The sequence below is a fragment of the Pogoniulus pusillus genome, chromosome 35 (genome assembly GCF_015220805.1).
Source record: "Pogoniulus pusillus isolate bPogPus1 chromosome 35, bPogPus1.pri, whole genome shotgun sequence".
NCBI classification, from domain to species: domain Eukaryota; kingdom Metazoa; phylum Chordata; class Aves; order Piciformes; family Lybiidae; genus Pogoniulus; species Pogoniulus pusillus.
The window spans coordinates 1891203-1904814 of record NC_087298.1 but is presented as its reverse complement, the minus strand read 5'-3'; the positions used below and the strand labels follow the sequence as shown (position 1 = coordinate 1904814).

The 13612-nt window shown below is 56.4% G+C and overlaps 1 protein-coding gene across 2 annotated transcripts in view; it reads right to left on the bottom strand.

The window, feature by feature from the left end:
• The window catches only part of PNPLA7 (patatin like phospholipase domain containing 7), a 211226-nt gene that overhangs the window by 33617 nt on the left and 163997 nt on the right, over window positions 1–13612 (bottom strand). For both annotated transcript variants that reach the window (XM_064171045.1, XM_064171046.1), the window contains exons 28-29: window positions 8341–8457; window positions 486–555 (exon numbers count right to left, since the gene is read on the bottom strand). In XM_064171045.1, the coding sequence (XP_064027115.1) occupies window positions 486–555; window positions 8341–8457 (187 nt within the window). The remainder of the gene's footprint in view (window positions 1–485; window positions 556–8340; window positions 8458–13612) is intronic.

Below are 13612 nucleotides of genomic sequence, written 5' to 3'. Positions count from 1 at the left end.
GCAGTGAAGCACAGCAGAGCTTTCCACCAGAGAAGCAGAGGGGACTGGGCACAAGTGACAAGCTGGCACCAGAGTCTCCTTACTGGGCAAAGAGCTTCACTTATGGGCATTTGGATCTTCACTTATGGGCATTTGGATCTTCACTTATGGGCATTTGGATCTTCAAATGTTTTGGCTGCATTAGGGCTGATTTATGGCTAAGCCATCTGCACTTCACAGGATGTTTTAAGGGAACAGAGTGGTGCCAGAGGAGCAATTTTGCCTCTGAAGAGTGAGTAAAGCAGCTCATTTCATTTCTTCCCAACAGCTCTGCTCCTTGTTAGCTCCCCCCGACTGCAGTTTGATGCTCAGCAAATCACAGCGAAGGGACAGGCCAAAAGGAAGACAAATTCGAGGTGAGGAAGAGTCCAGGAGCAAGAGGTGACAGGGAAGTGTCACATCAAGGCTTACAGCCTGCCCCAGGAGAAGGCTGCTTGGCCACTCACCGTCTGTGTGCACCCTCATAGCTGAGGCAGTGATGTCAGTTGTGATGGTGAAGTAGGGAATCCACAGGTCCTGCAACAGAGAAGGTGCTGCTGTCACACACCTGGGGCCCTGCACTGCAGACACAGGCACCTGCATGGCTGCAGAGGAACCTCTCAGCCCCGGGCCTGAGCTCAGGCATTTGGGTCTTCTGCAGACGCTTCACACAGAACTGCACCTCCAGCACTGGGGGCAGGTTTGGGCCACTCACTCCAGGAGGGACACTGAGGAGCTGGATGGGATCCAGGGAAGGGCAACAAAGCTGGGGGAGGGTCTGGAGAACAGGGCTGGGGAGGAGCAGCTGAGGGAGCTGGGGGTGTGCAGTGTGGAGGAGGCTGAGGGAGACCTGAAAGGAGGCTGCAGTGAGGTGGGGGTTGGGCTCTGCTGCCTGGTCTCAGACCACAGAATCACAGAATCAGGCAGGTTGGGAGAGAGCTCCAAGCTCACCCTGCCCAACCTAGCACCCAGCCCTGCCCAACCAACCAGACCATGGCACTAAGTGCCCCAGCCAGGCTTGGCTGCAACACCTCCAGCCACAGAGATTCCACCACCTCCCTGGGCAGCCCATTCCAAGGCCAATCACTCTCTCTGACAACAACTTCCTCCTCACATCCAGCCTAGACCTGCCCTGGCACAGCTTGAGCCTCTGTCCCCTTGTTCTGGTGCTGGCTGCCTGGCAGAAGGAGAGGCAAGAGCCTGAAGTTGTGCCAGGGGAGGGTTAGGTTGGAGATGAGGAAAAATGTCTTTGCTGCCAGAGTGGTCAGGGCCTGGCACAGGCTGCCCAGGGAGGTGCTGGAGCCCCCATGCCTGGAGGTGTTCCAGACACCTGTGCCCATGGCACCTGGGGCCATGGTTCAGTGGCCATGGTGGTGCTGGGCTGCTGCTTGGACTGGATGACCTCTGAAGGCTTTTCCAACCCAACCAATTCTGTGATTCTCAAACCAAGGCACAGAAAAATCCTCACCTCCTGTTTCTGATGGTGACCAATACTGGTTTGAGAAGAGTGCCCAGAGACAGAGCAGCACAGAGACCTCATCACCCAAGCCAGGAGTTCACCTCCTCTCTGACATCTCTTGTGCTCTCAGATGAAGTGTGGGGGTCTGATGAGAACTCTCACCTGAAGAGTCTCCTGGGCTGCAGGGAAGCCTCTCCTCTTGTACACTCAGTCCTTACCTAGGCTGCTCAGTACCTCCCCTGGAGCCATGGCACTAAGCTAGGCAGAGCTCTGGTCTCACCCAGTGTGGCCACTCCTGCCTTTCACCCAACTGCTTCTGCCCAGTGGTGCTCCCCCACTGCACAGAGCCTCTTCCACAGCCAACTCCCCAGGGATGAACATGCAGCTGCTCAGTCCCACCAAGCCCAGCCTAAGACTGAAGCAGGCAGCATCTTCCTTGCCTCAGTTCCTGAGACACCACAGCCCAAGTCAAGGCAGGAGGATCATGAGCCATGGTCTCCTGACTCAACCTCCAATCTGTACCTTCTGAGGATGGAACCAGAGCTCATTCTGAGACCTAGGGGTTGGGAAGGACCTCCAGAGATCGAGTCCAAGCCCCCTGCAGGATCACCCAGGAAGGAATCCAGGCAGGCTTTGAAGATCTCTAGGGAAGGAGACTCCACAGCCTCTCTGGGCAGCCTGCTCCAGAGAGACCCAAAGCTGCCTAGAGGCAGAGAGGACAACTCTGAGCTCTGCAGCATGACCTGCAGCAGTAAAGGATCCTGCAAGGACCCTTGCTGGAGATAGTGCAGGGTGAAAGAGCTGAGGTGTGGTACCTGAGGAGGAGGAAGATGTACAAGAAGAAAACCCAGGCCAAGTGCTCCTCAAGTCTATTTGGCTGGACAAAACCAACAAGCCCTGCCCATGGGCAGGAGGTTAAGCAGAGTCTATGCAGCAGTCTGAGAGAGGTTCTCCTGCCCCTCTACCCAGCCCTAGCTACAGCACATCTGGAATTCTCTGTTCAGTCCTGGGCTTCCCAGCTGAAGAGGGACAGGGAACTACTGGAGAGAGCTCAACAGAGCTACGAGGATGATTCAAGGACTGGAGCATCCCTGTGAGGAGGAAAGGCTGAAAGCCCTGGGGCTGGGGAAGAGAAAGCTGAGAGGGGACCTGGTCAATGCCTACACCTACCGAAGGGGGCTGCCAGCAGGAGGCAGCCAGCTCCTCCCCACCGATGCCAGCGACAGGATGAGAGGCAACAGAGGTATCTCCAGCACAGGAAATTCCATCTCAGCATGAGGGGAAACTTCTTCACTCCGAGGGTGCTGGAGCCCTGGAGCAGGCTGCCCAGGGAGGCTGTGGAGTCTCCTCTCTAGAGCTCTTCAAAGCCTGCCTGGATGCCTTCCTGGGTGATCCTGCAGGGGGCTTGGACTCGATCTCTGGAGGTCCCTCCCAAGCCCTACCTCTCGATGACTTTATGGCAGAGGAAGGTCTCACTTTGCTTTCAGCCATGGCTGTGCTCACATCCCACTAGCTGCAAAAACCGAATGGGAAGCTGAGGAGCTCTTGCCTGAATAAACTGAACGAGCAGGCACCAGCAGAGCTTGGGGCTGCCCTGCTGGAGAGCAGCTCCGTGGAGAAAGCCCTTGGAGTGCTGCTGGGCAGCAAGCTCTGCACGGGCCAGCAACGTGCCCTGGTGGGCAAGAGAGCCAAGGGCACCCTGGGGGGCATCAGGAAAATGTGGCCAGCAGGGCTAGGGAGGTTCTGCTCCCCCTCTGCTCTGCCCTGCTGAGACCACAGCTGGAACATTGGGTCCAGTTCTGGGCTCCCCAGTTCAGGAGAGGCAGAGACCTGCTGGAGAGAGCCCAGCAGAGAGCCACCAGGGTGAGTGGGGGACTTGAGCATCTCCCCTGTGCAGAGAGCCTGAGAGCCCTGAGGCTGCTTGGCCTGGAGAGGAGAAGGCTGAGAGGGGACCTGAGCAATGTGCACAGACAGCTGAGGGGTGGGGGGCAGTGCCTGAGGCCAATCCCTTCTGGGTGCTCAGCAGCAATAAGCCAAGGAGCAGCAGCTACAAAGTGGAGCAGAGAAGGTTCCAGCTCACCATGAGGAGAAGCTTGTGTGGTGTGAGGGTGCTGGAGGCCTGGAGCAGGCTGCCCAGAGAGGCTGTGGAGTCTCCTCTGGAGACCTTCAAAGCCTCCTGGCTGCATTCCTGTGTGCCCTGCCCTAGGGCTGCTGCTTGGCAGGGAGCTTGCACTGGCTGAGCTCTGGAGGTGCCTTCTGACCTCTGAGGTTCTGTGGCTCTGTGCAGTGATGCCCAGAGAGCAGCAGCTGGCAGTTCTCTGTGCACTGGCAAGGCTGAATGGCAGGAGCAAAGGTGAAGCTGCTTTGCCCTGCAGGCAGCTCCAGCTGCCAGGACAAGGTGCCTGAGCCTCTCTGGCACAGCTCTGATGTGCCTTCACCTCAAGCAAAGCAGGGCTTGGCCTCCAGCTCTGGGTTGGAGCCAAGCAGCAAGCAGCCTCTCTCTGCTCACTCTGCATTTCTGGTGCATGTTTCTGGGCTGCTCAGAGCTTCACCCTGGGGGGAGTTGGGTTTATTTTCCTAACCATTTTAATCTCCTAAGCAGCTCTGTGGAGCTGAGGAGGACTGACAGATGCTGCAGCACCAGACTCACACCCATCTGGTGCAAAGGGCATGGGAAGGAGGCTGAGCAAAGCGAGACTCCAGGAGCATCAGGGGTGCCTCAGCCTGCTAAAGACACTCCAAGGGCTGCAGAGCTCGGAGCAGCAGCCACCTTTTAAGCAAAAGTAGGGCAAGAGGGAGAGCAGGAGGCCACCTGACAGCTCCTGCCATGCTCCTGCAAGCACAGGCACGGGGGAAAGCAAACCCAGGCCAAGCACAGGGTGAGGAGGACGTCACTGCTGAGCTCCTCCTGGTCCTGCTGCAGGGCTGAGACAGGACTGGAAGAAAGCCTCTCCTGACTCCTCACTCCTGAGCCTCCAGCTGAGATGACTTGCAAGAGCAGTTTGTGCTGCTGGCATGGGGGATAAAGGCTGCACAGCCTGGTGTGGATGTGTCCACTGAGAGCCAGCAGGGTGCTCTTGTGGCCAAGAAGGCAAATGGTCTCCTGGGCACAGTGTGGGTCGAGGGAGGTTCTCCTGCCCATTTACTCTGCCCCAGCGAGGCCACAGCTGAGTACTGTGTCCAGCTCTGGGCTCCCCTGTTTAAGAGACAAGGAACTGCTACAAAGAGTCCAGCAAAGGCTACAAAGATGTTGGGGGGCCTGGAGCAGCTCTCTGAGGAGCAAAGGCTGAGCAGCCTGGGGCTGGTGAGACTGCAGAAGAGCAGCCCCAGATGGGATCTGAGCCACTCCAGAGGAGCTGCTTCAGGCAGAGGACAATCACAATTGTCCCTGCCAGACACTGCTGGAGCCAAAGGCAGGAGCTGGAGTGCTCCAGGAAGGGATATGCATGGGCAGAAGCCTCAGAAGGATTCCTCCCTTTGTCCCCAGCACCATCCCCTGTGCTCCACAAATGCTGCTCTAAGGCCCACAATGATTGATCACCTTCATGCCTGCACTGAAGCAGGGAGAGGTGAACCCTCTCTGTAAGACATCCATCTCAAGGAGATACAGGATGGAGCTGTCACAGGCTCTGAAGTCAGAACGATTCCAAACAGGGAGAGTTTGGTTGAAACAGCAAATGAGGCAAGGCTGCAACACCACCCAAATGCTCTCCCTTGCTGAGCTGGGAAGGGAGCTAAAGAAAAACTCCCCAGGAGCCAGCACTGGTGGCTGGCAGCCCTGCAGGCAGCTGGGAGAGCAGCAGCACAGGCAGAGGATTCTGCCCCTCTGCTCTGCTCAGAAGAGCTAAAGGACCTGTGGGGAACAAGAGGCTGGGGCCAGGCTCCTGTCAGTGGTGCCCAGCGACAGGACAAGGACAATGGGCACAGAGTGGAACCCAGGAGGTTCCATCCAAAGAGGAGAAGAAAGTGGTTTGGTGTGAGGGTGCTGGAGGCCTGGAGCAGGCTGCCCAGAGGGGTTGTGGAGTCTCCTTCACCGGAGACTTTCAAAACCTACCTGGAAGTGTTCCTGTGTGCCCTGCCCTGGGTGATCCTGCTCTGGCAGGGGAGTTGGCTCCCTTCCAGCCCTTGCCATTGGGTGACTCAGAGAAGCATTTACCCAAGGCTTGGTGCTCCTGACTTCAGCTTCTGTCACTCTCTAAGCTGCCATTCTCACCTGGGCAGCTCTGCATTTCCATCCTTCTGACATGAGTGGTTAAGCTGCACTGGTAACACCAACTGCAAGGCAGCAGTAGCTGCCTCATCCCTTGCAGAGCTGCACAAAGTTCCTCTCTCCTCATTTCTCTGGTGGAGTCCTCCAGGCTGAGAAAATCCTCAGGCACAGACTGAAGGGTTCAGCCCATGGCACTCAGCACATACACAGAGTGCAGCAACTGGACTTCCCTTGGAGAAAACCTTCCTGTGGCTGCATTAGAGCAGATCACACAGCTACAGCTCCTCAAAAGCCTCAGGAAGGAATCTGCCTGCAGCTAAAGGGGAAAGCAATAAATTGACTGCTGAGATCAAATCTGTGATCAGCTGAGCAGGGGGAGCTGAGGGCACCTGAGCTCAGAGAGTTCCTTCTCTTCTGTCCTCACTCCTCCAAGCTCTGCTGCTGAGCATCATGTTGGAACTGGTTGCCCTGGGAGTTTGCAGATGCCTCATCCCTGGAGGTGTTCAAGGCTCCAGGGAGACCTTAGAGCAGCCTTCCAGTACCTGAAGGGGCTCCAGGAGAGCTGGGGAGGGACTTAGACAAGGGATGGGTGTGGCAGGCTAAGGGACAATGGCTTGGAGCTGGGAGAGGGGAGAGTGAGAGTGGAGAGGAAGAAATTGTTGAGAGTGAGGGTGGGGAGAGACTGGCACAGGTTGAGGGTGGGCAGACACTGGCACGGGTTTCCCAGGGAGGTTGTGAAGCACAGAAGGACCCAATGTGATCAAAGATCACATTGGGTCCTTCTGTGCTCCACAACCTCCCTGGCGGTACTCAGGACCAGGCTGGATGAGGCCTTGAGCAAGCTGTGCTGGTGGGAGGTGTCCCTGCCCATGGCAAGGGGCTGGAGCTGGATGATCTTTGAGGTCCCTTCCAACCCACTCCATCAATCATGTGCTTTATAAAGCACTACTGCTGGGGGACAGTGATGGAGGGATGCTGAATGTGACTACCAGATAAGACAGAGCAGACATGATGGAGACAGCAAAGAGGTCACCATATGCAAAGCAGGGCACCAAACACTTTGGCATCATCACAGAACCAGAGTGGCTGGAAGGGACCCTGGAAGGTGACCTGGTCCACCCACCCCTGCAGTCACAGGGACATCATTTACTGCACCTTTCAATAGGCTGCTCATAAATCACAGAACCACAGAATCAAGCAGGTACATCCAGCCTGGTCCTGAACACCTCCAGGGATGTTGTGGAGCACAGGAGCAATGAATGTGATCAAAGACCTGGCAGTTGGATTCAGTGATCACAGAATCAAGCAGGTTGGAAGAGAGCTCCAAGCTCACCCTACCCAACCTAGCACCCAGCCCAACCTAGCACCCAGCCCTGCCCAACCAACCAGACCATGGCACTAAGTGCCCCAGCCAGGCTTGACTTCAACACCTCCAGCCACAGCCACTCCACCACCTCCCTGGGCAGCCCATTCCAATGCCAATCACTCCTAGGATTCTTTTTTCCCAGCCAGAGTGCTCAGGCACTGGATGAGCTGCCCAGGGAGGTGCTGGAGTCACCAACCCTGAGTGGTGTTTAAAGGTCGTTTAGATGCGGTGCTCAGGGCTGTGGCTTAGGGTGAGCCTTGCAGAGCAGGGGTCTGGGTTGGACTTGGTGATCCTGAGGGGCTTTGCCAACCTGAATGGTGCCAACCCCCTGCCAGGGGCAGGGACAGCTCCCACCAGCCCAGGCTGCTCAAGGTCTCATCCAACCTGGCCTTCAACACCTCCAGGGAGGTTGTGGAGCACAGAAGCACCCAATGAGATCAAAGATCAAAGATCACATTGGGTGCTTCTGTGCTCCACAACCTCCCTGGGAAACCTGTGCCAGTGTCTGCCCATCCTCAACCTGTGCCAGGAAGTGTCAGGACACTTCTGCCTTGAATTCATTTTGCCCTTTTCTGGCAGAATTGCACTGCAGCTTTCAAAGCTTTCTATTGCCACAGCCACAGCAGAGCCTATGGAGATGCTGAAGGGACTGGTGGGCAGCACCTTGAAGGAGGATCTTCTCCCACCCAACCTGACCCAGCCAGGCCACAGCTGGAGTGCTGGGACCAGCTCAGGGCTCCCCAGTTCAAGAGAGACAGGAAGCTACTGGAGAGAGTCCAGCAGACACTACAGAGCTGCTGAGGGGCCTGGAGCAGCTCTGTGAGGAGCAAAGTCTGAGAGCCTGCAGAAGAGCAGCCCCAGGAGGCAGCTGAGCAATGCCCAGAAAGAGCTAAAGAACCTGTGGGGGACAAGAGAATGGGACCAGACTCCTGTCAGTGGTGCCCAGGGGCAGGACAAGGGCAATGGGCACAAAGAGGTTCCATCTGAACAGGAGACAGCTGTTTGGTGTGAGGGTGCTGGAGGCCTGGAGCAGGCTGCCCTGAGAGGCTGTGGAGTCTGCAGAGCTTCCAACCCCCCCTGGCCTTTGTGCTGCTGGGCAAGCTGCTGTGGGTGCCCTGCTTGAGCAGGGGCTTGGACTGGATGAGCTCCAGAGATCCCTCCCAGCCCCTACAAGTCTGAGCTTCTCTGCTTCTTCCATCACCCCTCAGCCCCATACCTCCTCTTGGCAAAGAGTTAAGCTCTCTCTGCTGCACCAGAGCCAGGGACAGCAGGTGAGGAACAACCTACCTCTATCTGCTTATCTTTGAAGATGTTGTTGATGCTCTTGTTAAAAGCTGCTCCAGAAAACATGGAGGTTATTGGATAAGTCAAGTCCAGGATAGTCTTCAGCACTGAGTTCATGACCTACAAAGGGAAAAAAGGCAAAGCATTTTAGAGGTGAACCTCTGCAGGAGCCCACAGCAGTGCATGCAATGAGTGTGACTGGAGAGCCAGAGCACTGCAGGCTCCACAGTGCTGGGAGCACTGCTCCTGGAGTGCAGAGCTTGTTAAGAGGGCACAAATGAAATGCCAGAAGCTGCAGCCAGTCTCTGCCTGGCTAGGGCCAGCAATCCCAAACCAGCAGCAAACTCTGCAGGCACTCAGCACTGAGGCTGTGGAAGGCCAGCACAGAGCTCCCCTCCAGGCTGCCAGCTCCCACTGAGGCTTTCCACCAGCTGACATCCTCAGCTCCTTCTCCTTCACACTGCTCTCCAGCCACTCCTGCCTGAGCTGCTTGGAACTGCCCTCAGCCAGGTGCAGGACCTTGCATTTGGACTTGTTAAAGCTTGGGCCCAGCTCTGCAGCCTGTCACAGGATCACAGCTCACAGGTGTCAGGGGTTGGAAGGGACCCAAAGAGCTCATCCAGTCCAAGCCCCCTGCCACATCAGGACCACACAATTCAGCTCAGGGCACACAGGAACACATCCAGACAGGCCTGGAAAGGCTCCAGGGAAGAAGACTCCACAACCTCTCTGGGCAGCCTGTGCCAGGCTCTGGGACCCTTCCAGGCAAGAAGTTCCCCCTTGTGCTGAGCTGCAACCTCCTGTGCTGCAGCTTCCATCCACTGCTGCTTGTCCTATCCCAGGGAGCAGTGAGCAGAGCCTGTCCCCCCCTCCTGACCCCCAGCCCTCAGATAGTTACAGACATTGATTCAATCCCCTCTCAGTCTTCTCTTCTCCAGCCTAAGCAGCCCCAGGGCCCTCAGCCTCTCCTCACCAGGCACTGCTCCAGTCCCCTCATCATCCTCACAGCCCTCCCTTGGACTCTCTCCAGCAGATCCCTGTCCCTCTGCAACTGAGGAGCCCAAAACTGGAGGCAGTGCTCCAGAGGAGGTCTCAGCAGGGCAGAGCAGAGGTGGAGGAGAACCTCCCTGGATCTGCTGGACACACTCTGCTGAATGCCCCCCAGGGCACACTGCTGTCCAGGTCCCTTCCCTCCAGCTGGCAGCTGCACCACACAGCTTTGTGCCACCTAAGAACTTGCTGAGGGTGCCTGAATCCCTCTGCCCATGCCAGTGACAAATCAGTGTTGGCATCTGTCTGGGGGGGGGGCTGCCAAGAAGGGGCCAGGCTCCTCTCAGTGGTGTCCTGTGACAAACTGAAACAGGAAATTCCTCCTCAGCAGCAGGAGAAACTTCACTGTGAGGCTGCTGGAGGCCTGGGGCAGGCTGCCCAGAGAGGTTGTGCAGTCTCCTCTGGAGACTTTCAAGACCCACCTGGCTGTGCTGCTGTGTGAGCTGCCCTGGGTGGTCTCCTCCAATCCCCACCACTCTGTGGCTGTGTGGCAGAGATGCTGCTGCTCTCCCCCAGCCCACACTGCAGCTGTGCCTCACCACTGCAGGCTCCTAAGCCTGCTCTCCAGGAGTCTCTCCCTGCCTCTCCTCATTTCTAGAGCCCACCTGGTTCTAATTCAGTCTGCAAGCTTCCCCCTGGCTTGCAGAGAGCTCTGTGTGACCCCCTAGGAGTGAGCAAGGGTCGGCAGCCACAGCCCAGAGCCTTCCCACACTCTCCAGGTATGTGTCCCTCAGGCTTCATTCCCAGCCCGAGCTGCCAAGCTCCCAAGCTCTGGCAGCAGAACAGTGCCAAGCTCCCAAGCTCTGGCAGCAGGACAGCTCCCAGCCTGGCAGTGGGATGCCACTGTGGGCACTCCCATAAGGCAGACAACCCAAACCTCAGGAGGTTTCTTCGAGCACTGCAGACCCCTGCTGAAGCACAGACCAGTGGCAGGCACTGTCCAGTGCCTCTCTCCTGACCAGACAGAAGCTGTAATGAAGCTTTGAGGGATGCTTTTTCCTCCCAGTTTATTTCACTTCATTCCCCCTGCATCTCTGCACTACCCTCCAAGATAAGCCCACAGACATGCCTGAGCTGCAGGCCCTCAGTGCCATCCCATCTGCCCCACAACCGTGGCCTCAAACACAATCAGAACGGTCTGGGTTGGAAGGGACCTCCAAAGCTCATCCAGCCCAACCCCCCTGCAGTCAGCAGGGACATCCTCCACTGCAGCAGGCTGCTCAGAGCCCTGTTGAGCCCCACTTTGAGTATCTCCAGGGCTGGGGGCTCAACTCCCTCCCTGGGCAACCTGCTGCAGTGTTCCAGCCCTGTAATGGTGCAGAACTTGTTCCTAGCATCCGACCTAAACCTGCTCTGCTCTGATCTCAAACCACTGCCCCTTGCCCTGTCCCTGCCCTCACCACTCCTGACAAAGCACAGCACACTCCAACAAATGCAGCAGAGGACCTCAGAACTCAGTTACCTCCTTCACCACTCAGCCAGCTTTAACTGGATGCAACACTTCCATGTGGTGAAATGTCTGCTCCCTCCCAACAGGTCCTGAAATTAACAACCAGCTCCACAGATCAGATGGGATGGAACCCACCAGGGAGACATCTACAGCATGGCACAGCCTCTGCAGCTGCAGCCTGAGAGGCTCCTCACTGAGGAGGAGTATAACAACCTCAGAGAAAGAATCATAAGGGATGTGATACATGGGACCAGCACTGCAGCAGGACCTTGACTGCCTGGACAGATGGGCAGAGTCCAAGGGGATGGAGTTCAGTAGCTCCAAGTGCAGGGTGCTGCACTTTGGCCACAGCAACCCCATGCAGAGATACAGGCTGGGGTGGGAGTGGCTGAGAGCAGCCAGACAGAGAGGGATCTGGGGGTGCTGATTGATACCCACCTGAACATGAGCCAGCAGTGTGCCCAGGTGGCCAAGAGAGCCAGTGGCATCCTGGCCTGCATCAGCAATGGTGTGGCCAGCAGGAGCAGGGAGGTCATTCTGCCCCTGTACTCTGCCCTGGTTAGACCACACCTTGAGTGCTGTGTTCAGTTCTGGGCCCCCCAGTTTAGGAGGGACATTGAGATGCTTGAGCGTGTCCAGAGAAGGGCAACGAGGCTGGGGAGAGGCCTTGAGCACAGCCCTACGAGGAGAGGCTGAGGGAGCTGGGATTGGTTAGCCTGGAGAAGAGGAGGCTCAGGGCAGACCTTATTGCTGTCTGCAACTACCTGAGGGGAGGTTGTGGCCAGGAGGAGGTTGCTCTCTTCTCTCAGGTGGCCAGCACCAGAAGGAGAGGACACAGCCTCAGGCTGTGCCAGGGGAGATTTAGGCTGGAGGTGAGGAGAAAGTTCTTCCCTGAGAGAGTCATTGGACACTGGAATGGGCTGCCCGGGGAGGTGGTGGAGTCGCCGTCCCTGGAGCTGTTCAAGGCAGGACTGGACGTGGCACTTGGTGCCATGGTCTGGCCTTGAGCTCTGTGCTAAAGGGTTGGACTTGATGAGCTGTGAGGTCTCTTCCAACCCTGATGATACTGTGACACTGTGACACTGTGATACTTTTAGAAAGACAAGCCCACACTTTCTCCAGGGCACAGTGTCCATGGCAGTGAGGTGATCATTCAGGGCAACAGGTTGCTGGGGATTCCCCAGCAGCAGCCTGTTGTGCTGTAATGCATGAACTATAGAGCTGATTATCTGATAAGGAAATGCTTCTCCAACATTGGTTCAGCTCTTCATGCACAGCCACTGAACGTCTGTGATACTGTGATATTGTAAATAGCTGCTTGTGTATTGTGCTGCTGTAAATAAATAGCTTCATTTATATTCCTGGAGTCCCTTCTGAGTTAGCTGGGGCAAATTCAAAAGTGTGGGGGGCAGGGAACAGCCCAAACCATCACATCAAAGAGGGACTAAAAGGCTGGTGAAGGGCCTGGATCACAGGACCTGCAAGGAGCATCTGAGGGAGATGTTCAGTCTGGAGGAGGCTGAAGGGAGACCTCCGATTTGGCTCCTTGCTCCCTACAGTATCACACAGCATCACAGTATCCCAGCATCACAGTATCCCAGCATCACAGTATCACACAGTATCATCAGGGTTGGAAGAGACCTCACAGCTCATCAAGTCCAACCCTTTAGCACAGAGCTCAAGGCCAGACCATGGCACCAAGTGCCACGTCCAGCCCTGCCTTGAACAGCTCCAGGGACGGCGACTCCACCACTACGACTACCTGAAGGAAGGTTGGGGCACAGAGGGCACATCTTCTTCTTGGTAGCAAGTGACAGAACTAGAGGAAATGGTTACAAGCTGAACCAGGGGAGGTTCAGGCTGGGTGCTAGGATATGCTTCACTGAAAGGGTTCTCAAACATTGGAATGTCTGCCCAAGGCAGTGGTGGAGTTCCTGAGGTGCTTAAGCAGCATGTGGACCTGATGCTTAGGAACGTGGTTCAGTGCCAACTCTTCAGTGCTGGGTTGAAAGTTGGACTGGATGATCCTTGAGGTTTCTTCCAACTGGATGTTCTCTGTGATTGTGTGATCTGTGATCAACATCTGGCTTAGGGACAAGAGCAGGCTTAGCCTGCCCAGGCATGTCCAGCTGCTTTTAGCCAGACACTAAATACCTGCCCAGAGAATACAGCCCCAAGTAGTGAAACTGAGTTAAAAAAGGACCTCAAGTGGATAGAGAGAAACACAGGGAAACACAAAAGCCTCAGCACCAACCCAGTTATCAGCCTGCTGCACATTCACAGGTTGCTCTTCCTTGCAAGGGACCCTCCAAGGGTATCTTGGCAGGCAGCAGGGACAACTCCAGCTAGGGCAGGCTGCCAGGGACACACTGAGTCTAATCTTGAATGTCTCCAAGGATGGGGCCTCAACCACAGCTCTGGGCAGCCTGTGCCAGTATTTCACCACCCTTATATTAAAGAACTTAGAATCACAGAATCAGCCAGGCTGAAAGAGAGCTCCAAGCCCATCCAGTCCAACCTAGCACCCAGCCCTGCCCAACCAACCAGACCATGGCACTAAGTGCCCCAGCCAGGCTTGGCTTCAACACCTCCAGCCACACAGACTCCACCACCTCCCTGGGCAGCCCATTCCAATGCCAATCACTCTCTCTGACAACAACTTCCTCCTAACAGCCAGCCTAGACCTGCCCTGGCACAACTTGAGGCTGTGTCCCCTTCTGTTGCTGGCTGCCTGGCAGCAGAGCCCAACCCCACCTGGCTACAGCCTCCCTGCAG